This window comes from Peromyscus californicus, unplaced genomic scaffold, assembly GCF_007827085.1.
Source record: "Peromyscus californicus insignis strain IS unplaced genomic scaffold, ASM782708v3 Scaffold_16__1_contigs__length_79575227, whole genome shotgun sequence".
NCBI lineage: Eukaryota > Metazoa > Chordata > Mammalia > Rodentia > Cricetidae > Peromyscus > Peromyscus californicus.
In genome coordinates this window covers 11,337,866-11,361,532 of record NW_026294458.1, presented here as the reverse complement: position 1 = coordinate 11,361,532, position 23,667 = coordinate 11,337,866, and the positions used below count along the sequence as shown (strand labels likewise).

Sequence of the window (23,667 nt, the reverse complement as noted above, 5' to 3'; positions counted from 1 at the left end):
TGCACTGAAATGTACATACGGGTTTACTTTGGGTTTTTTTTTTAGTTTTTGGAGACGGGGTTTCTCTGTGTAGTCCTGGCTGTCCTGGAACTCGCTCTGTAGACCAGGCTGGTCTCAAACCCACACAGATCTCCACCACCACCATGCTAGATTTTTATCTTTACTCTGTTACTACATGAATTAGAGCAGTTTCAGAATATATGGATTAACTAATCTTGCATTTCTAGGAGCAACAAGTCCCATCCACACACACAAAGCATGACGATAAGTGCAGCTAACTGGATATAACCCGAAGAGTAAGCAGCAGCACTCCTCCCCACCGAGCAGACCTGCCACACTCAGGCCTTCAGTTACTCACACATCCATGTGGTGTCCAGCACTCTGCAGCCCATCGCCCATTTCCTTTTCGATGGCACTCCATTCGCTGGAAGAAAAGGACAAATGCCCTGTGAACTAGCTCTGTGGGCTGTTAATCAACGGTGTTTACGAGATCGTTTTCTAGCTAGGACCCATATTGGGATTTACTTTCTGTGATTCAAGTATACTGGTGTCCCTTAAAATTTAGTGATTAAAGGGAAGACCACAAACACACAAAGCTAGGGATGTAGCGCAGTTGGCAGAATAAATGTGGTGGCGCATCCTGGAATCCAAGCACTTGAAAGGCAGAGGCAGGAGGATCAGAAGTTCAAGGTCATCTTTGACTACATGACAAAATAAGGCCAGCCTGGGCTACACTCAAAAAACAACAACAAACAATAATAATAAAGAAAAGGACCAGCCCCCAAAGAAAGTTGAGAAAAGAAAAGAGTGTCAAGCTGGGGTGGTGGTGCACATCTTAACCCCAGCACTGCAGAGCAGAGGCAGGCAGATCCTCTAAGTTCTAGGCCTCCTGGTCTACAGAGTGAGTTCCAAGCCAGTCTGGGCTACACAGAAAGACCCTGTCTCTAATGACCTGGGTTTGAGTCCCAGCAGCCACATGGCAGCTCACAAATCCTGTAGCTATAGTTCCAGAGGAACTTCTGGCCTCCACAGGCACACGGCACACATGTGGTACCCATACATACTTGTAGGCAAAACACCCCTAATATAAACTAAACTAAAAACCATTTAAATAACCAAAACATGCAAGTCATACACACATACTTCCCTACACCACCCTCCCCACTTTGGTACTGAGGACTGAACCCAGGGCCTCACAGAAACTCGACTGTTCTAACCCTCTGCACTAGACCTCCAGCCCTCACACAAGTATTCTAATCACCGAAATACCACAGACTGAAAAACTCATCTTGCCAAAGTCTTATAAATTATAAAATGGCGAAAACAAAGAAAAGAAAGAAAGTATCTAATCCTATTGGACAGCAGTTCCCAGGGATCCACTCTCTCCAGGCAATCACCGGAGAAAGTAAAAGGCCTTGTGCCCCTTCAGTTGGGCGTTTCTCACGCAGCATGTAGAAATTTCCGCACCACTTGTTTACAGACGGCTTTAAAATGAAAGTATTTACCTGAGCAGTGAAAACTATTACCACAGGACATCAGTGACTACCGTTCTGCCAGGCACAGTGAAACATGGCTGTAAATCTTAACATGAGTCAGAGACGGGTGGAGTGTTACAAGTCTGAGATAAGCCTGGGCTACAACATAAAGAAGGTCCAGGGTAAACCCTGTTCCTCCAAAAGGATCAGGAATCAAGGGATATGGCTCTGGGAATAAAGGGCTTCCCAGGGAAGCCCGGGGACCAGAGCTTGGATAGCTAAAGCTACACTAAAGTGACAGCCTGCCTATAATGCCAGCACTTGGGACCCAGGGACAGAGGCAGCTGGCTAGCCAGACTGATCCAAACTGGTGAGCTCTGGAGTCAAGTAAAAGAACCCACCTCAGGTTAAGGTGGGAATGATCTAACAATGCCCAACGCTAACCTCTGTTGTAGGATATTTGTACACCCTGTGAAGAGGTGTTGCTGTGATCGGTGTAATAAAAAGCTGAATGGGAGCTGGAGAGATGGCTCAGCGGTTAAGAGCACTGACTGCTCTTCCAGAGGTCCTGAGTTCAATTCCCAGCAACCACATGGTGGCTCACAACCATCTGCAATGAGATCTGGTGCCCTCTTCTGACCTGCAGGGATACATGCAGACAGAACACTGTACACATAATAAATAAATAAATAAATAAAAAAAAAAAAAAAAAAAGCTGAATGGCTGATAGCTAGGCAGGAGAGATAGGCGGGACTTCCGGCAAAGAGAGAGGAACTTGGGATGATTCTAGGCTCGAGAGAAAAAGACACCAATGAGACACAGAGGGACATAACAGAATGAGAGAAAAGTAAAAAGCCACAAGGCAAAACATAGATTAATATAAACAGGTTAATTTAAGGTAAAAGAGCTAATGGGACAAGCTTAAGCAAAGTCTGAGCTTTCATAATTAATAAATAATAAGTCTCCATATCATTATTTGAGGCTGGTGGCCCAAAGAAAAATCTTACTACAAACCTCTGGATTCTACACACATGTGCACACATTTGACATGTATACACCATCCAACATGTGAACACATACACACTACATTAGAGAATATAAATCAATAAATAAAACGTACTCTTCTGAGTCATACATTGTAGGGGTTTTTTTTTTTTTTTTTTGGTTTTTCGAGACAGGGTTTCTCTGTGTAGCTTTGCGCCTTTCCTGGAACTCACTTGGTAGTCCAGGCTGGCCTCGAACTCACAGAGATCCGCCTGGCTCTGCCTCCCGAGTGCTGGGATTAAAGGCGTGCGCCACCACCGCCCGGCCACATTGTAGGGGTTTTAAAGCCAAAAATCCAGTCAGAGCGAAATGGCTGTGAAAGTCTGTAAGACACTTACCTAAAAACTCTCCCATAGTTTCCATGCACTTTATACACACCATAGAGTCGGTCTGCTACTCTCTGAAATATTTAACAGAAACTGGTATTAGGTGGAAGTTATATACAGACTACTTTTAAAAATCCATATACATCAGTACAATAGATCAAGAAAATACAGCAAAGAAAAATATCCTTCAAAACCACATCACAAACACAGAACTAGCACAGCCTGACAAGTTTACTATGCTGCCACGGTTCTTTTTAGCAGTTTTTTGGTTTTTTGAGACAGGGTTTCTCTGTGAAGTCCTGGCTGCCATGGAACTTGTTCTGTAGACCAGGCTAGCCACGAACTCAGAGATTCACCTGCCTCGGCCTCCCAAGTGCTGGGACACTGAAAAGGACAGAGTCTATGAGAAACTGACACTGGAAAGGACAGTCTATGACAAGCTGACACTGGAAAGGACAGAGTCTATGACATGCTGCTCTCCCAGAGGTCCCAGAAACCACATGGTGGCTCACAACCATCTCTAGTGGGATCTGATGCTCTCTTCTTGCATAAAGGCATACATGCAGATAGAGCACTCATACATAAAATAAATAAGTAAATGTTTAAAAAATTTAACAATAAGATTTCTTTTTAGTTACATGTGTTTTGTCTGCATGTATGCCTAGGCATTATGTGTATGCAGTATAGAGGAGGGTATTGGATCCCCTGGAACTAGAGTCACAGATGGGGTGCTTTTGACCTGAGCCATCCCCCAGCCCCGTGAGTGCAGCTGTTATATAGAACTGTGAGACTAGGTGCCCCAAATCTTTATACTGTGACACGACCATCCCCACAGGGTCATTAAGCGAGGCTATCCTAACATGTCTAACATCACAGTGCACAAACAACGGTCAAGAAAAAGTGTTAGTTTTAATTTCCTTTTGCTTTAGCTCCCAAAACAAACAACCTCACTGGAGTCTCATTACTACAAGGCACTCAACCATATAATAAGAGTTAGGACCTACTATGTGACCAGTGTCCTCCTCTAGAAAACCAATTCTGAAAGGTGTGAACAGCAGAGACCAGTTTCAAACTCAATCCTTGCTCTGCCTGATAGTTCTGTTTGACTTAAGCATTTAACTCATACTCATGGTTTTAAAAGAATTTTCCTCAACAGCAAAGCTCACACCTCCATTCCTCTTTCCATCTGTTGATAACTCACCACCTGTCTTAAACAACATCCGCACTAGCTTCTACAGTGGACACTAGCATTAGGAAGAGGCCATGGAGCTTTCTGTGTGATTCCAAGCCTCCATTATTGTGGGCCTTTAACCACCCATCTTTATGTTCTGTCACTCTGCTGTTACTGTCCACATCTCAGGACTTTTCTCCTAATTTCAGAACACTATTTGAAAACACAAGTTAATCAGAAGGCATCACATGGTTCTATTGATATGGTCAGAACTTTACCTTGACTCTTACTCAACATGTGGAATTTCAAAGTAATGAAAGATCTAGAAATTTCACCTCATCGACCCAAAACCCTTTCGAACATTCAGTTCTTGCTCCCAAGTAGGGGGATAATAGGGAGAGCCACCTCCCTATTATTTCTTTTCTTTTATTGGGAGGGGGGACTGGGGGGGGAGTTTGAGACAAAGTCTCTCTGTGTAGTCCTGGCTATCTGGGAACTCACTCTGTAGCCCAGGCTGGCCTTGAACTCACCGAGATGTGCCTACCTCTGCCTCCCAAGTGCTGGGATTAAAGGCGTGAGCCACCACCACCCAGCTCAGTTTGACGTTCTTAGCATTTACAGTTTATTTAAGGAGTCTATTTTGGTTTGGTAGTTTCCATTATGACTTTGAGTGTTGGAATCTTGGTCTTTAGTGAAGTGTTAAGTAGTTACTTACACACTTACACACTTCACTAGGGACATTAACCCTGAAAAGACTGGATTATCATGGCCCCCAGCAAATGTCTGTTAAAAACTGAGCGAGGTGGGCCCTCCCCAGTCTCTGGCTTCCTAGGCTCTCTCCTTTAACACTCACACATGCCTCCCTTCCTCAGGAGCAGTGCCTTAGTGTGGTGATGGTGCACAGCCAGTGTCTACTGCACGGTACGAGAAAGCCAGAGAAGTGTACCGAGTCCTCTGTCACTCCCCCCCCCCCCCCATTCCCTTGACACGGGTCTCTCACTCAGTCTGAAGCTCACTATTTTGGCTAGGCTAGCTGGCCAGTGAGCCCCCCAAATCTGCCTGTCTCCACCCCTCCCCAGTGCTGGGACTGCAGACACACGGCCTATTTGGCTCTTACGGGGATGCTGAGGATTCAAAGTCGGGTCCTAATGCTTGCAGAGTCTTCACAACCCGCAGTCTGTCTTAGTGTGTGTCTGTGTGTGTGTCTGTCTTAGTGCGTATCTGTGTATGTGTCTGTCTCAGTGTGTGTGTGTGTCTGTCTCAGTGTGTGTGTGTGTGTGTGTGTGTCTGTCTCAGTGTGTGTGTGTGTGTGTGTGTGTGTGTGTGTGTGTGTGGAGATGGAAGTCAAGGCCTTGCACATGCTGGTCATACACTTTACCATGGGACTACATCCCCCAGTCCTATTTTTCTACGCTATCATGGAAAAGTTCAGGTATATGGAGGTATAGAAAAGGGAAGCTCAGTGGGAGAGTTCTTGTCTAGCATTCATGAGGCCCCTTTGTTCAAGCCCCAAGACTGGGACAAACAAACAAAGACTAGAGAGAAGTGCTCCAAAGTTAAGAGCACTGGTTGCTCTTCCAGAAGACTAGGTTCATTCCTAGCACCCACATGGAGAACTCACGACCATCTTTAACTCCAGTTCCAGGAGATTCAACACATGAAAAAACATATATTTCAAGTATAGAGAGCAAGAGCGTACCTCTACCTCTCAGAGAGAACAAGGACTGCACACGTACTTCCCAGCACCCACCTCAATAATTGTTATACAGCCAACCTATTTTCACCTAAAACTGCCCCCATTCCACTCTTCACTGCTGGGTGCTCTTAGTCACTGTATTCCCTCTCCAGAGGCTTTCAGCCCACAAGATGGGACCCTACACCCGGTAACCCTGTCTCGGGTTCGAAGGTCTCTGGGAGGATTAGAGGACACATTTTCCAGGTTCTCCATTTACTGAAAAATACTTTTCCCCACGTGCATTACAACCAACGTCATGTGCAAGTACAGTGGCTGGTTGTTCCTCAGCCCTTTAGCCATGGCAGACTAGTACCTTAAGTGAGTGTACTCAGTGGAATTTTGGGGCACACACGAAGAACCAGGTGTGCTGCTATATGCAATGAGGAAGGTGAGGTAGGAGGATAGCTAAGTTCAAGCCATCCTTGGCTGCACAGCAAGACCCTGTCTTTTTTTTTTTTTTTTGGTTTTTTGAGACAGGGTTTCTCTGTGTAACTTTGCACTTTTCCTGGATCTCACTTGGTAGCCAGCACTTGGCTGGCCTCGAACTCACAGAGATCCACCTGGCTCTGCCTCCCGAGTGCTGGGATTAAAGGCGTGCGCCACCACCGCCCGGCAAGACCCTGTCTTAAAGGACCACAGACACAAGATGTCCTAACATCCATAAACGATCCCACAAAGCTTCAAAGACCTCAAAGGCTGAGGCATTATTCTACAGATCCTACATTATTACATTCCACTCTGAAATGACTGGCCTTTTGATAAGCTGTCAAGTCAACTACACCATTCCACACCAGGAAGAAAACCACGGGCTCAAATTCTTCAAGCTGTTTCTAAAGACAAGCCTTCCCACTTCTCTTGGAAGGCAGTCTGTTTATAACCTACTAGATTTAAATGTGCAATCAGTCATCCAGCACAAGTGCCACCCCCTCCTCAGAAGCACGGTGACTCAGCCACCAGTGCTGTCCTTAGCGATGCGTCCCAGAGCTCTGGTCACTTACGGCTCTGACTCGAAGGAGATGGGAGATGACGGACTGCAGCTCATCACTGTAGTGCTTCAGCTCAGTAAATCTTCTGCAACGGGAAAACACGCAGAGTTTGTGTACAAAATGGCAATGCCTCAGACAATGAAACTCACTCTATTTAACTTCACCCTGTCCCTGACCACTACAAACCAATACAAACAGAAAAACAGTCTAAAATCAAGCAGTGTACATACACGTACGGAAAGCCAAGGAAAGAGGCAAACTTCTTAATTTACATCATGGGACTAAGAGATAAAATCTGTGGGTATGGAAAATTATTTTGAAAACCAAAAAAGGAAAAACTTTATGGTGCTAACAAATATACTGCAAGCTAAACAGCAGCTTCCAACATTCTTAACAATCTTAGTAACCTGTTTCCCACTGTCCACTAAGACTCAAAGCTCTACTCTCTAAAAACAACAAGATTTAAGATTCCCCACCCCCCCAATGAGGGTTTCTGTGTAGCCCTGGCTGTCCTAGAACTCGCTCTGTAGACCAGGCTGGTCTGGAACTCACAGAGATCCACCTGCCTCTGCTTCCTGAGTTCTGAGATTAGACACGTGTGCCACCACCACCCAGCCTAGATTTAAATGTTTATTTTATGTGAATGTTGATATATGCCATTTGCACCCTCAAGGGAGTCAGAAGAGGACATTGGATACCCTGGAACTGGTCTACTGGTGGTTATAAAAAATCATGTGGGTGCTGGGAATTGAACATGGGTCCTCTGGAAGAGCAACAAGTGTTCTAAACCTCGGATCCATCTTCCCAGCTCAAGACACCAGGATTCTAAGGCCATTCTCTACAGACAACAGAAGGCGTCAGGTGGGAAGACCTCACTTTCACTCCTGCCAGTCCATTTAAAGCTTTCTCAAACCCACATTATCTCATCCTCTTCTTTAGAATCGCTTCACACTTTTCTTGTTTTTTTGAGACAGGGTTTCTCTGTGTAACAGTCTTGGCTGTCCTGGAACTCACTCCATAGACCAGGCTGGCCTTGACCTCAGAGATCCTCTTGCCTCTGCCTCCTGGGTGCTGGGATTAAAAGTGTGCACACCATTGCCTGCCTGGCTAGGGTGTGCACTGTTCTGTATAGCTTCTATCAAATGCTGTACTGGGGACCAGGAGTCAGAAATCCTTTATAGGTGGTTCCTCTGGAGTACCTAAACCTGACTCCCTAATGCCCTTTCCTTTTAGAGCAGGCTTAACTATAAAATTCTTAATGTCACAGTGGGTTATGAAAAAGTTCAGAAGACTATAAAACAGTTAAACATGCAGCCCACCTAATTAAGTGATCCAGAGGTTCTTGCATCTCAATGACAGAATGCCCAAGGCCCATCATTTGTAGTAGAATATTATTTTAAGGTGTGTTACTTTTGATTATGTTGCATTTGTTTAACTCTGTGAAGCTGTGCTACTGTGCCTGTCTAAAACATCTGATGGTCTAATAAAGAACTGAATGGCCAAAAGCAAGGCAGGAGAAAGGATAGGCAGGGCTGGCAGGCAGAGAGAATATACAGAAGGAAAAATCTGGGAGAAGTAGCAGTCAGAGAAGGAGGCCAGTCAGCCACCCAGCCACCCAGCTACACAGCTACACAGCAAGCCATGGAGTAAAAGTAATATTTACAGAAGTAAGAGAATGGGAAAAGCCCTGAAGCAAAAGGTAGCTGGGCTAATTTAAGAAAAACTGGCTAGCAACAAGCCAAGCTAAGGCTGGGCATTCCTAATTAAGAACAAGCGTCCATGAGTGATTTATTTGGGAGCTGGGTGGTAGGCCTTCCAAAAGAGCGCCACCAACAACCACCACTCTTTGACCACCTGCCTCCTTTTAAAGGGCAGGAGGGTAAGGAAGGAGCAGTACCCCCCACGGTATCAATCCTACCACCAGAGAGTCACAGTTCAGATTCTAAATACCCACAGCATTGGTCAGCAGAACAAAGCCTGCATCTTCAGAGGAATTAGATACTGGGGATGGGAAGGCTTAATGGTGAAGACCAAAGAATCCATCAAGCCTTGGGCAGCAGTTAAGAATTGGAGGCATGGATTTTCCAGAAATGAGGTCTAGATCCTTTGCCAAAACCAAAATCCAGCACGGTCTGCATATGAAAATAAGGACAGTTGACTCTTAATGACCTAAGTGACAAGGTATTGTTAGACTAAAGAAGCGTACACAATGCCAGGTTCTGTCATCTCCCAACACTCAGAGATTCTAATGTAAGCCTGTGGCTGTCTACATCATTTTTTCATCTATTCCTTTATCATCTATTCCTTTCAGAACAGTCCCATCATCATTCCACCCACAGGCTGCCTTCCATCTTCCCAGTCTCTGCATTCCTGCATTTTGTAATCACTGCACCCTCTCAACCTGGACAGGTGCTCCCCCACCCAGCAAATCTCATTATCTGAATCACCTCCCCACAGGCTGTTCCTCTTCAATCTGAGAGCTCGAAGGCACAAACACAGTTTGGAGTCAACTGTTGTTGATCTCACATCCTCTTATTTTCTTACGATTTTAGTCTTCTCCATCCTATCACACTGAAGGTGTTAAGTCACGCAAATCTCTTAAATGTTTTTCAGAAGTTTTGTTGTTGTTGTTTGTTTTTAACCAGGCATAGTAGAGCATACCTTTAATCCCAGAACTCAGGAGGCAGAGAGCAGGTGGATTCAAGGACAGCCTGGTTTACACAGTGAGTTCTAAGACAGCCAGATACAGTGAGACCCTGTCTCCCTGACACACGAAGAAAGTTTAAAGATTTACTTATTTTATGTGTGTTTTGCCTGCATGTATGTGTGTGTACCATGTGTGTGCTTGGTGCTCACACAGGTCACAAGTGGGCATGGGATCCCCTGGAACTGGAGTTCCACATGTCTGTTCGCCACCATGTGGGGGCTTGGGTACTGAGCCCATGTCCTCTGCATGAGCAACAAGTGCTCTTCACCACTGAGTCATCTCTCCAGGCCTCACTCACACCTTTTGTACAATCTGTACAATCAACCATCACCTAAAATAAACCCCACAGAAAAGGAGCTCAATGTATTGTGAGTCTCATGACTAAGAAATCACAAATGTCGGCTCCCAACCTTCCTCCTTCAGCTTCTGTATTTCCAGTTCCTACTGCCCTGCCTATCTGAAGAGCTGTTTTTTAATTTTTTTCTATTATTACTGTGTTTGAGTGAATGCTAGCATAGGTGTGCTATGGCATGTATGTGGAGGCTGTGCTTGAGTGAATGTGAGCATGGGTGTGCTATGGTGTACATGTAGAGGCTGTGCTTGAGTGAATGCTAGCATGGGTGTGCTATGGTATACATGTGGAGGCTGTGCTTGAGTGAATGCTAGCATGGGTGTGCTATGGTGTACATGTGAAGGTTGTGCTTGAGTGAATGTGAGTATGGGTGTGCTATGGTATACATGTGGAGGCTGTGCTTGAGTGAATGCTAGCATGGGTGTGCTATAGTATACATGTGGAGGCTGTGCTTGAGTGAATGTGAGCATGGGTGTGCTATGGTGTACATGTGGAGGTTGTGCTTGAGTGAATGTGAGCATGGGTGTGCTATGGTGTACATGTGGAGGTCAAAGTACAACTTTCAGGGGTTAGTTCTTTCCTTCTGTCATGACTATCTGGCCTGTGAACTTCTGGGAGATTCTCCATCTCCCATCTCACCATAAAAGTGCTAGGATTACAGATGTGCATCGTCACATCTGGTTTTTGTTTTTTTTTAATTTATTGAACTTTATTTTATGTGCTTTGGTATGACGGTGTCAGATCCCCTGGAACTGGAGTTACAGACAGTTGTGAGCTGTCATGTGGGTGCTGGTAATTGAGCCCAGGTCCTCTGGAAGAGCAGCCAGTGCTCTCAACTGCTGAGCCATTTCTCCAGTCTCCACATCTAGCTTTTTAACATGGATCAAAGTAAGGTGTCAAGCCTACGTGGCAATCACTTTTACCCATATTTTACTATACTGCAAACCCTTGACCCGAGCCACTTAAAGACAATTCCAACTCTATATTAATTTTTATCCTCCCTGCTCCAATTAATCTACAAACACAAAAGACCTAAGAAAATCATAATTAAATATTTGACCATGTGATTTATTTTCCTTTAAAAGAAAAATGATGGTTTTATATGTGATTTAACTGAAGACAGTGTTTTGTTTTTCCAGACAAGAAAAACCAGCACTCACAGTAAATGAAACTTCCTGGCAAGGTTATGATGGGCACAAGATTAGAACTGTTTGTTTATATAAAATCAAACAAACTAATAGATTTAAAAATAACTAGATAAAGAACATGTGATTTAAGTAATCTGGCTGATTTATTCTGTCGATTCTGTTTTAATGGATTTGGTTTATTTGCAACACAACGTAAGTGGGCAATGAGTGGCCACAATCAACCTTAGGTGCATTTATACTGTCAGCACAGGCAAACAACATTTACAGAACCCTAAGGCACTGGTTCTGCATCTGTGGGTCACAACCCGAGGGTGTCGGACAACCCTTTCACAGGGGTCGCCTAAAACCATTGGAAAACACAGATATTTACACTACAATTATAACAGTAGCAAAATTGCAGTTATGAAGTAGCAATGAAAATAATTTTATGCGGGGGTGTCACCACACACGACTGTATTAAGGGCCGCAGCAGAGGAAGGCTGGGAAGCCCTGGACTAAGGTCCCTTCTTGCTGCTTTACCAGTCACGTCAGTCTGGGAGAAAATACACTCGCTAAAGCAACTAGAAGCAGCATTTTGGTCATCTCTCTGAAATAATTATTCTGGTTTTGGGGAATTTAGGGAAATAGAATAAAACTTTTTTGTGATGCGTACTATTTTAATAATGGTGTAATTACGTCTCATTATTATTAATCTGTTTTAATTATTAATCTAGATCTGTTCAGACCTAGAACAGAGAATTTACATATTAAGAATCTCTTATAATGGATATAATTTATAATTTAAGGCAAATAAATTTCCTTGCAACTAGACACTGATTTTATACTCTGACAATATTACTGGCCATAGCCCATCTAAAATTCTAAAAACCAATAATATAGATAAATAAAATCCAGTAATTCAAATAACCTCGTAAAGTAAAAAAAAGAAGAAATTCAATTGACAAAATCTTTTTTATTGCATTAACATTTAATAAAATAAAAAAAAAGTTAATTAGCAAAACAATGTTAAAGTATCAATAAAAATAACAGATCCTCTGAGGAATATTCCTCCACCAGTGTCACAAACTTAGCTTGTTTCCTTTAGAGGAACTTAGCATTTTAGTTCTAATCTACAGAACACTGAGTATTTGCCACGCATGTCATTGTGACACTTATAAAAACCTCCACGGCAGCTGAATGAAAGCAGCCAATCTGAAAGGCTACCTATGATTTGGTATGACAGTCTTAAAAAGGAAAAACCAGGGGCTGCTCTTCCAGAGGACCCAGGTTCAATCCCCAGCAACCACATGGTAGCTCACAACTGTCTATAACTCCAGTTCCAGGGGACCCAACACCCTCACATAGAAGGACATGCAGGCAGAAAACCAAAGCACATAAAATAAAAATAAATAAATGATTTTTTTTTTTTTAAAGCACAAACTAGCCAGGCAGTAGTGGTGCACCCCTTTAGTCTCAGCACTCGGGAGGCAGAGGCAGGCGGATCTCTATGAGTTCAAGCCCAGCCTGGTCTACAGAGTGAGTTCCAGGACAGCCAGAGCTACATAGAGAAACCCTGTCTTGAAATAAACAACAAGGGGCCGGAGAGATGGCTCAGTGGTTAAGAGCACTGACTGCTCTTCCAGAGGTCCTCAGTTTAATTCTCAGCAACCACATGGTGGCTCACAACCACCTGTAATGAGATCTGGTGCCTTCTTCTGACCTGCAGGGACACATGCAGGCAGAATACTATGTACATAATAAATAAATAGAAAAGAAGGAAGGAAGGAAGGAAGGAAGGAAGGAAGGAAGGAAGGAAGGAAGGAAGGAAGGAAGGAAGAAAGAGAAAAGAATGAACGAACAACAAAATGGAAATAAGTATGGTTGTTGAACCTGCACTCACAGACATACACATAATTAAAAAATAAAACAAAAGTTCAATGGTTATCATTAACACACACACACACACACACACACACACACACACACCCCAGACAGGGTTTCTCTGTGTAGTTTTGGAGCCTGTCCTGGATCTCACTCTGTAGACCAGGCTGGCCTCGAACTCACAGAGATCCACCTGGCTCTGCCTCCCCAGTGCTGGGATTAAAGGCATGAGCCACCACCACCTGGCCATTACCATTTTCTAATGGTCAAAACCTTGGAAATATTCATTTATATTTTATATTCAAAATTTATGACAAAAGTCAAGAAGGCCTACAGATTTAGCTTGGTGGTGAGGGCTTGCCTTGCATGCAAGAGGCCCTGGGTTCTATCCCTACCACAAAACAGGCAAAACAGAGGCATCATTATTAGTAATGTCAGTTTATAAATTAGACACGACAGGTTATCAACTGCGCAAACTTGGACTTCATTTGAGAAGAATTTAGCTTCCCCGCGGAATTAGTGTTGAAGGACTCACTAGAGAAATCCTAACCCATTTGCCAGCTGCATCTACCTCAGCAGCTGCAACTACAAACCACCTCTAGCGGAAGCGGAAGCGTGCTTTTCCTGTGGAGGAGCAAGTGAGGAAGCGGCTGACCCACCCACCAGATCAGAGCGAGCTAAACTAAATCTCTAGGACTGTCTTATCCCGAGAAGGCGTGCTGCAAACCCTGGCATCTAGGGCAGAAAAGCTCTCAAGGACACAGACTGACGGTCATCAAGTCAAGGACCCTTACACTTGTACATTTATCCTCCGGTTTTTTGGCATACAAACTAGACTTTTTTTTATATATATAATACATAATTTTCTTAAACTGTCCACATCTGATAAGCAGTCACGCAGGAAAAACTGCAGGAAATTACTTTTCTCATTTTTCTGATATCTTCACCATTTAATGAATCTTTCTAGAAGAAAAAGCAGTGGTCTAATTTTCTATAACTTCAGACACAATCTTAAATTACCGAATTTCAAAATCAGTTTTAGACTTTTAAGGTTTCACTAATTGTAAAATATTATTCAAAATATTTAGCAAATTAAGTGCATACATTCAGAAATGAAAAATTAAATAGATTGATAGGCACCACTCAAAACAACATTGTAAACTGTTATTAAAGCAAAGCCTTACTTGTCTGGGTTTTTCACTCTGAATGTTGCATTAAGCGCTTTTAACCTGGAGTCTGCCTGGAAAAAATAATTTGTTGACTTAATACAATTACATTTCAGGGTATAAAATTCAAACAGTTTTACTTTCCCTTCAGAAATAAAGTGTTCAAATACTTTTTTTTAAAAAAATCATTTGTTGTAAGCACATTAAACATACTGAAAAAGAATAGCTTTTTTTGAGAACACTACACAAGCATGTTATAAGTCAGAATGAATATGTGGCCTTCAGTGATTCCAACGCAAATAACCGTAAACACTAATGCACCAGTAATGACAATAGCTCTGCATTATCTCTAAGCCAAGAAAAGCGATGGCCTGCCTAGGCAGGCTGTGAACCTGCTGCTTTATGGAGATCCTGTATGCTCTGAGTGTACCTTTCAGGTGGAATCCAAACTAAATGGGCCTTCAGTTTTCTTATCATAATCAATGTCTCAGAAAAAGAAAAACAAGAAAATACCTACATTAAAGTAGTGCTATGCTAAATAAAGCAAGCTAGATGGCATCCATTACTATATAGCTAGTTTGAAGTGTTAAAGATATCCTTTTCTTTTTGGTGTTCGAGATAGGATCTCACATAGCCCAGGCTGGCCCTAAACTCCTCACCCTCTTAGCTCTAGTTCCCCAGCACTAGGATTACAGGTGTGAGACAGTGTGGTGCCTGTCTTACAAAACAACACATCTTAACTTATTTCTAGATAACTGTTCCCTAAGAAGAGATAGAGAGATAAATACTAAATAAGAATTTCATTGCATGAGATGTACACTTATATACTCAAATCCTAATTTTTTACTTAAAAAAGAAAACTGAGTCAAGCCTGATGGTACATGCACATCTTTATCCCAGCACCTGGAAAGTAGAGGCAGGTTGACCTCTGTGGATCTAAGCCAACCTGGTCTAGATAGTGAGTTCCAAGACAGCTAGTTAGGGCTATGTAGAGAGATCTTGTGGTGGCATAGACCTTTAAGCCCAGCACTTGGGAGGCAAAGGCAGGTGGATCTCTGAGGCCAGTCTGGTCTACAAAGTGAGTTCCAGTTCAGGCAGAACTACATAGCTTATCTCCAAAAACAAAACCAAAAACAAAACCAAAAACAAACAACCCCCCCAAAACCAAACCCAAACAAACAAAAACCCAAAATCAGGGTGCTGTAGAGATAGTTTAGTGGTTAAGAGCACTTGTTGTTCTTCCAAAGGGCCTGGGTTTGGTTCTCAGCACCCACGTGGCAGCTCACTACTTACTGACTGTAACCCCAATTCCAGAGGATCACATGCCTTCTTCTAGTCACTATGGGCACCAGGCATGCATGCGGTGCACATACATAGAAAATATAAATTTAAATCTTAAAAAAAAAAAAAAAAAAAAACAACTTTTTTGCATAAGGCACAGGAATTAGTAATCATCAAAAAAAGTGGTTCAATTATAAATCAATTCAAAATGTAGTTTGGCTTTCTGTTTTTTGTTTGTTTGTTTGTTTTGTTTTTTTTTTCCCCTGGAGACAGGGTTTCTCTTGTGTAGTTTTGGTGTCTGTCCTGGATCTCGCTCTGTAGACCAGGCTGGCCTCGAACTCACAGAGATCCTCTTGGCTCTGCCTCCCGATTGCTGGGATTAAAGGTGTGTGCCACCACCGCCCGGCGTAGTTTGGCTTAAAAAAAAAAAAAAAAAAAAAAAACAAACTCTATCCTCATTTAGATTTTATATTATTCCAATTTCCAACCCACAATTACAAATACTCTCAATTAACACAACAAAGTAAACCCAAACCACCAGGACATCCGAGTTACTTGGCTACGAAAATAGGAACAAATAACAACTGAGCTCCTCCTCCACACTCAGTGCCCACAGCTCCAGAGGAGAGGCCAGGGCTCTGCACAGCTAGCTAATGAACACTGAAAAAGTCTAAAGATATGTTCCTTTTAGTTTACGTATATGAGTGTTTTGCCTGTGTGTATGTGTGTGTACCACATGTGTGCCTGGTGCCCAGAAGCCAAAGACTGGAACTGGAGTGACAGATGGTTTTGAGCCACCATGTAGGGCCTGGGAAAAGAACCCAGGTCTCCTGCAAAAGAAGCAAGTGCTCGTAATTGCTAGGCCATCTCTTCAATCTCTCAAATCTCACTTTCAAATAAATAAATACATTTCTTTCTTTCTTTATGTATGGAGGTGTTTTGCCTACATGTCTGTCTGGCATGTCTATGCTCCATGTACATGCCTGTGCCCATGGAGGCCAGAAGGCAGCACTGGACTTCCTGGGACTGGTTTCAGACGGTTGTGAGCTACCACTTGGGTACTGAAAGTTGAACTCTGGTCCTCTGGGAGAACAGCCAGTGTTTTAACCACGGAGCCATCTCTCTAGGACTCGCAAATCTCACTTTTATTTGTTTGGTTTTTTGAGACAGGGATTTTCTGTGTAGCCCTGGTTGTCCAAGACCTAGCTCTGTAGACCAGGCTGGCCTCAAACTCACTGAGATCCACCTGCCTCTGCTTCCTGAGTGCTGCTGCCATGCCCAGCTTCAAATCTTTTCCTCCTCCTCCTCCTCCTCCTCCTCTCCTTCTTCTTTTAAGATCTATTTATCTATTATGTATACAGTGTTTGCCTGCATGTATGCCTGTATGCCAGAAGAGGGCACCAGATCCCATCATAGATGGCCATGAGCCACCATGTGGGTGCTGGGAATTGAACTCAGGACCTCTGGAAGAGCAGCCAGTGCTCCCAACCTCTGAGCCATTTCTCCAGCCCCAAATCTCACTTTCTTATCCTAAAACTTTTTCTTTTTCCTTACTTTTAAGTCTTTCCTTACCAAATATGTCGAGCAGATTAGGTCCATCACCATTGCTCATTTTAAGATCAGACAGAAAGAGGAGATGCTTAAACTGTGACCAAACCAGACTCCTTCAAAGGCAACTCTGAAGAGTCTCCTCGCCTACTGCATTGCCGACAGGTTACTCTGCATCTACCTACCCAGACTCTCTCCACTGAACACCCAAAGATGCCCCTAACCCACTGGTGCTTACAGCACCTTAGTTTTTCTCCTTTAAACAGCAGTATCTGAAATCATGCTGTGCGTTTCTTGACTGTCCAGTTTTGTTCCACAAAAAAGCCTAACTTGAATGCACACTGACTCTGGAGCTGCACAAGGCTGCCGTGGCAAGACTTTTAACTGCTTTCTCCATTTTCTCCTAAACCTTGTGAAGGAAACTCTCCAGCTTCTCTCTCTAACTGTTCTTTTCTGACCTTAAGGCTGGCTCCACCGCAGACGTCTTATCATTCAGATCTCAACTCGAAATCATCTCTTCAAGGGAGACTATTTGGCCAGTTTGCCCAAAATGGTCCTAGTTTCTGCCTCTTGTCCTTGTCTTGGTAATGGTGCCCTCTATACTGTACACCCAGTATACTCCATACTCCACAAAGGGTTCATCTGGATAATAAAGTCTGTCCACACTTTTCCTGAGTCAGGCTCTCCTCATATATACAGCCTGGAGTGGTTTGGAACTCATGACCCTCCTGCCCCAGCCTCACAAATGCTGGGATGACAATTGTGAGCCTTGAAAGCTGAAGTTCCCTGGGGTGGGGGGTAATTCCAGCTCTATGTTGAAAACTTGGTGACTGTATAGAGCTGGAATCATAGGTTACAGGTTGACAGCCAAGACGATCTTGGACTCTAGTCCCTTCTCTAGCATTTATTACCAGCTGGGGAAACTGAGCTACCTTCTGACTATCAGGGAGAGCCCTCGGAATGTGTTCTTAGCAGACCTCTAGCTTCCACCACCCAAAGGCTAAGAACACCCTCAAAGGGCGTCTGAGCCCCAGAGCAGCACTCTCCTGGCTCTGCTGCAGCTGACCGCCTGCTGTCCCCATCCCAGGGTTCGGCAACTAACGGCACTAACGTATGACTCTCTTGTTCTGTGACCCACCCCACAGCACAACCATCATTCTAGGAAACCGAGTCTGTGTTCCCTGGCCACGCTTGCTCACGTGTGCCTTAGAGTACTTTCTTTTGGGAAGGGGTTGTGTTTTGTGTTGCACGCCACTGTCTGCCTGACTCATCTTAAAATAACTCCAGAAAACAAGCCCTACTGTCTCATTAACAACAATCACAGTCTACTTCTCTTATGCTGCTTTTCACTATTCAAAAAAATTTTTTTGTTTTGTTTTTCACAAGGTTTCTCTGTAGCCCTGGCTAACCTGGGCTCTCAAACTCTGTAGACCAGGCTGGCCATGAACTCACAGAGAGCTGCCTGTCTCTGCCTCCCGAGATTAAAGGAGTACGCCACCTTGTGAGCCGGCTTCAAAGTACCTTTTTAAATGACTTACCCTCCCTTGATACCACATTACACACTGCTTAAGAACACGCCAGTCACTGTCTGCACAGCACTTAGAGGAGAGAGCACCTTACATTCTGCAGGTACCCAGAATGTGCAATCTCAGAAATTAGCAGAGGGACCAAACCTTGTCTCTGACATTCCTTCCTCCAAGCATAAGGAAGGGTTCCCAAGTCTTCTGAATCTGCCTCTATTCATTACCACCTGGGCACACACACTAGTGTATTCTCATGACGGACAGAGGTAACTGAATGAAAACAATTTTACTCTTCACTCAATTACTTCATGTGCTCATTACTCTAGGGACAAACCCTTTGCTCTCCTTCCACAGAATCATATACCATGAGTATTTATATAAATGTTCAAAACATGAAGCAAGGCTTGAGAGGACCAATATATTTCTAAAAGTATAGCAGTAACCCCATGTTACATCCATCTGAACATTGCAGAACTCAGTGTTGCCTAATTGTAGCTTTCAGTGATCAGATGAACTATAACTGCTAGATATACAACCTTTATATAAATTAAATGTGACCGTGTGTGTGTGTGTGTGTGTGTGTGTGTGTGTGTGTGTGTGTGTACACCTAGCAATGTATGTATACAGTGTCATATATGAATGCATGTGTGTATACTTGTGCATTGTGAGGCTGTCCAAAAAGATCTCATTTCCTTCATGGAAGAAAGACTTGAAACAGGAAGAATTCATAATAAAATAAGCAATAAATAAGTTTCTAGAATATCTCCTGTCTTTCAACACATGACTTTTTGAATTATTAATTTTATGTATTATATTAAGTATTACCTTTTAAATACTTTATAAAAGTAAAACAAGTTTTAAACCACAAGGCTATGCAAATACAAAACAAATAATTCAAAAGCCACCTTCCTATAAGATTTAAAGGATTCTGTAAACAGCACATTCTATAACAAACTTGGGTGTTTTCTCAATGTCACTAAATTGGGGACAAAACTGAGTACAAGGACAGATAAGTGACTAATGGCCAAATCGGTGACTAAATATCTTATGTACAGAAAATCTCCCAAATAACTTGGTATTAGTTGTATCTTTCCTTATTCACTTGTAATATATCTTAGAACATTTATCAAAAACTCAAACTATGAATCTTTATAAAACTTTCTTATTTCAAATCCATCCCTAAACTAAAACTACAACTTCCCTCTCAGCACCACCTCTCAGCATCAAGTGCTGAATTAACAATCAAGAAACTGATGTTAGAACACTTAATTACATTTCCTGTTTACTTTCTGCTGGATTTCAAATTCCTCTATGCCACTGTCTGAAGCTCCAGGAGTTGGTATTTGTTTTTTGACACTGAGTTTCAGGTAGCCCAGGCTATCCTCAAGCTTGCTACATAGCTCAGGATGACCTTCAACTTCTAATCCTCTTGCCTCTACCTCCCAAGGGATTTCACTATTTACCACCCAGCCTAGCCGGAAGTGTTTTTAAATTACTGAACATGGTTTGTTGTTCCTGTCTGGGTGTACTATTGTTGAACTGATTCATCATTTACCACCTTTTTTAAAAGTTTTTTCGAGAAAATGTCTCACTATGTAGTTCTGGCTGTCTTGGAACTCACTCTGTAGACCAAGCTGGCCTCGAACTCACCGAGATCCCCCTGCCTCTGCTTCCTAGGTTGGGATTAGCGGTGTGTGCCAGTACACCTGGCTATCATTTACTATCTTATATTAAATACAGGTTCAGTGTCTCTTATCTGAAATGTTTGGGTCTTTACAATGTCTTCAGACTTTACCAGTTGAGTATCCCTATTTGTAAAATCTGAAACACAAAATTTTCCTAAGTCTAAAACGGAATCACACCACTAAAATGGTTTGAACTTTGAAATACTTAGTATTTCACAGTATTTCAAATTTCAGATTTTCAACTTAGGAATATTCAATCTATATTTTACAAACTTACGCTACCCCACTCCCATGATTTACAGCAGAAAATCCTTTTAAATATGTAATAACCTGTGCTAGCTGTCCTTCAGGAAGATCTGGAGAGCTCCATTTCTTCATCACTGAGTGTCTCCATCTCCAGGCAACGTTCTCTTTTCCAAACACCAAAGTTAATGACTATGAACTTGCATCACTAACAGAGGCCATTTCACTACAAGTCCTACTTCGTTTCAAACTGGTCACCACGTCTCATGCTCCAGCAGCATGACTAAAGTCTCATTCTAGGTCTACCAATGTTGGGAAAACCAAGTGTGGGTTTCCCTCAGTGTCCTGTCTCCCAGACTAAGCGATTGTGGGAGTCAGAACAAGTGAAGTGGTCAGCTAGAATTTAAGGAAATGAAAATGTAGACGTACTGGTACACTATAGCAAAAATGGACAGACTGAATTTAAATTATTGATTTAAAATATTTTCTGGTAGGATTAAGAAACTGCCCATTATAGCCCAACCAATACTAAAATTACACAAATCAAAAGTGAACTGAGGTGTTTTCTTGAAAACCTTGCCAACGATGTTAGATGCAAAGCTGATTCCCACCCCTCGCTCAGTCAAACAGAGCCCTATCTCCATTAAGTAAGTGCATGCTGGGAACTGTAAAGGGGTGTGGCGTGGATTCACACAAATATCCTTACCTTCAGCTGAAATCCAGTCTCATTCACAGTCTCCTTCCAGTTACCTTCCTAAAAATCAGAGTCAGCTTTAGAGATCACAAGCCAAACAAGCATTATATAACGTTCCACATGAAATAAAGTGAGTATCTACCACTCTGTTCTTACTTCAAGTGATATGGAAGAGGTCAAAACCAAACATACAGTGCAAACTTCAAAAGTCTGAAAAACATCCAAAAGTTTAGATACTAAGCCTCCTAACGCTGAAGATTAATTTTAAGTTTTCATTTAGGGAATTCTAGTAGACATAAAGTCACAGCATCTTTTAAGTGTAAAAATTATAGCTCTGATGGGGCTGCAGAGATGGCTTAGTAGTAAAGAACCATTACTGCTCTTGCAGAAGCCCCAGGTTTAGTTCCCAAAGCCCACACTGTGGCTCACAACCATATGTAACTCCAGTTCCTGGATCCAGCCCCGCTCTGACCTGCGCCGACTCCTGCACACACACGCACACACACACACACACACACACACACACACACACACACACACAGAAAATTAAATAAATGATATTTTTGAAAGCTTAGCTATGGGGCTACTGAGATGGCTCTGTACTTAGGTAAAGCATTTGCCATGTGAGCTAGGCAACTAAGATCAATTCCCAGAACCCATGTAACGGTGGAGAGAGAAGCTGTCTCGACAAAATTGGCCTCTACCTCCACGTGTGTGCCATGACAGGTGTGCCCCCTCCCCATATCACACTCAAGAGAACATACACAAGCACACATTAATACATAAATTTAAAAAAACATCTCAGCTATTGACAGAACCCAATAGCCCAAAATTCAGACTAAAGCAAGCACAGTAAACTGCCTACCAAAAGCTAATTCAAAAGTCTCAAGAATCAGCACTTTATAATCTTTTAAAAGTCTATCAAATGAATGTTTAAAGACTAATTAAAAGGAAGATACCTGTGTCAAAAACAAATAGAAGATTTTGTCTCTACAAAGGACAGGATGGGAAGCAACCCTCAAGAGAAAGTTCTCTAAGCCTATCCGTCGTCTCTCCACAAAGTCTGGGTCCATGTTGTCAGCAGAGAGCTTATGCCACACGAACTCTGCCTGGGTAAACAGAACAACCATTAAGAACAGGCTCAACCACAAGTAAGTACAGCTCTCACCCTCCCTCCGTCTCAGCTAGGGTTACTATTGCTGAGACAAAACACCACAACCAAAGCAACCTGGGAGGGAAGGGTTTATTTGGCTCACACTCCCAAATCACTGTTCATCATCAAAGGAAGTCAGGACAGAAACTGAAGCAGGACAAGAACCTGGAGGCAGGAGCTGATTCAGAGGCCATGGAGGGGTGCTGCTTACTGGCTTGCTCCTCATGGCTTGCTCAGCCTGCTTTCTTACAGAAGCCAGAACCACCAGTCCAGGGATAGCCACACCCACAACAGGCTGGGCCCTCCCATCTCAGTCCCACAATAGTCGCTAATTAAGACCCGGCCGGGCGGTGGTGGTGCACACCTTTGATCCCAGCACTCAGGAGGCACAGCCAAGCGGATCTCTGTGAATTTGAGGCCAGCCTGGTCTACAGAGCTAGGTCTTGGACGGGCACCAAAACTACACAGAGAAACCCTGTCTCGAAAAACCAAAAAAAGAAAAAAGAAAAAGAAAATATCCCGCAGGCTTGTGTGCTTACAGCTCAATTCTTCTAGAAGCATTTTCTCAACTGGAACTCCCTCCTCTCAGGTGACTCTGGTTTGTGTCAGGCTGATATAAAACTATCCAGCACACACTCATAAAAGAACCTTCTCTTTACCACTGAAGAAAACCAGAGCTGATCAAAATGCAGAGAACAAGTGACCCTGTGGTGCTGCATCTACAGCACATCTCTGCACCTAAGGCTCAGGGAACACTGGGAAGAGGGGTGGGAAGACTGTGAGAGCCAGAGGACCAGGAGTCTGCTGTGAGAGTCCATCTCCTGGGAATGACAGGGAAGCGACACATATGAACATGGCTGCCTAAACAAGCCCTGTACAAGGACAGGACTAATACACATGCTAGCATGGAAGTGGGTCATCTTATGGGGCCTCCACCCTAGACAGAGAACTTTGGGCAACTAATGAATGCTCAAAGTGGGAGAAACAGTCCTTCCCATTGAAGAGCTACCAAATGGTCGACCCTGAAATTATACACATACAAATAACATTATATAGACTGAGCAAGTTAGATCTATATATTTAGAAATAAATACATAAATAAGCAAACAAACAAACAGACAGACATATATATATATATGGAAGGCAGAGAAAAGCAGATCTCTGAGTTCCAGGACAGTCAGGGCTACACAGAGAAACCCCGTCTCGAAAAGCAAACACAAAAAAGAAGAAAGAAAAACAGATAAATGAATGGGCTCAATCCCGGGCACTTCTCAACTCCACTGCTTGTCTTACCCGCTTTTCCGGAAGAGGTGGTACAACAACATGGGGGTAGTACACTAAAAGGTAGTTTCTCAACAACTCGAACTCACTGTACCGCCTCCACAGTGAATCTGTGAGGACACTCTGACCATCAGCATGTTCAACTGACCTGAAAAGGAATCAAAAAGCATTTCTATTACTTCAAACCAGACCACACAATCCCACCTCTGTGGTGATATTTTATCTGAGTCCCCCAATAAAGCTTATCTGAAGATCAGAGGAAAAAGCCAGCTACTATATTAAACATAGA

The 23,667-nt window shown here is 43.1% G+C and overlaps 1 protein-coding gene across 1 annotated transcript in view; it reads right to left on the bottom strand.

The window, feature by feature from the left end:
* Snx4 (sorting nexin 4) overlaps nt 1-23,667 on the bottom strand; it is a 61,827-nt gene that overhangs the window by 13,065 nt on the left and 25,095 nt on the right. The window contains exons 3-9 of the mRNA XM_052740377.1: nt 23,391-23,526; nt 21,904-22,053; nt 20,957-21,004; nt 13,989-14,044; nt 6,750-6,822; nt 2,858-2,919; nt 359-424 (exon numbers count right to left, since the gene is read on the bottom strand). Coding sequence (XP_052596337.1) covers nt 359-424; nt 2,858-2,919; nt 6,750-6,822; nt 13,989-14,044; nt 20,957-21,004; nt 21,904-22,053; nt 23,391-23,526 — 591 coding nt within the window. The remainder of the gene's footprint in view (nt 1-358; nt 425-2,857; nt 2,920-6,749; nt 6,823-13,988; nt 14,045-20,956; nt 21,005-21,903; nt 22,054-23,390; nt 23,527-23,667) is intronic.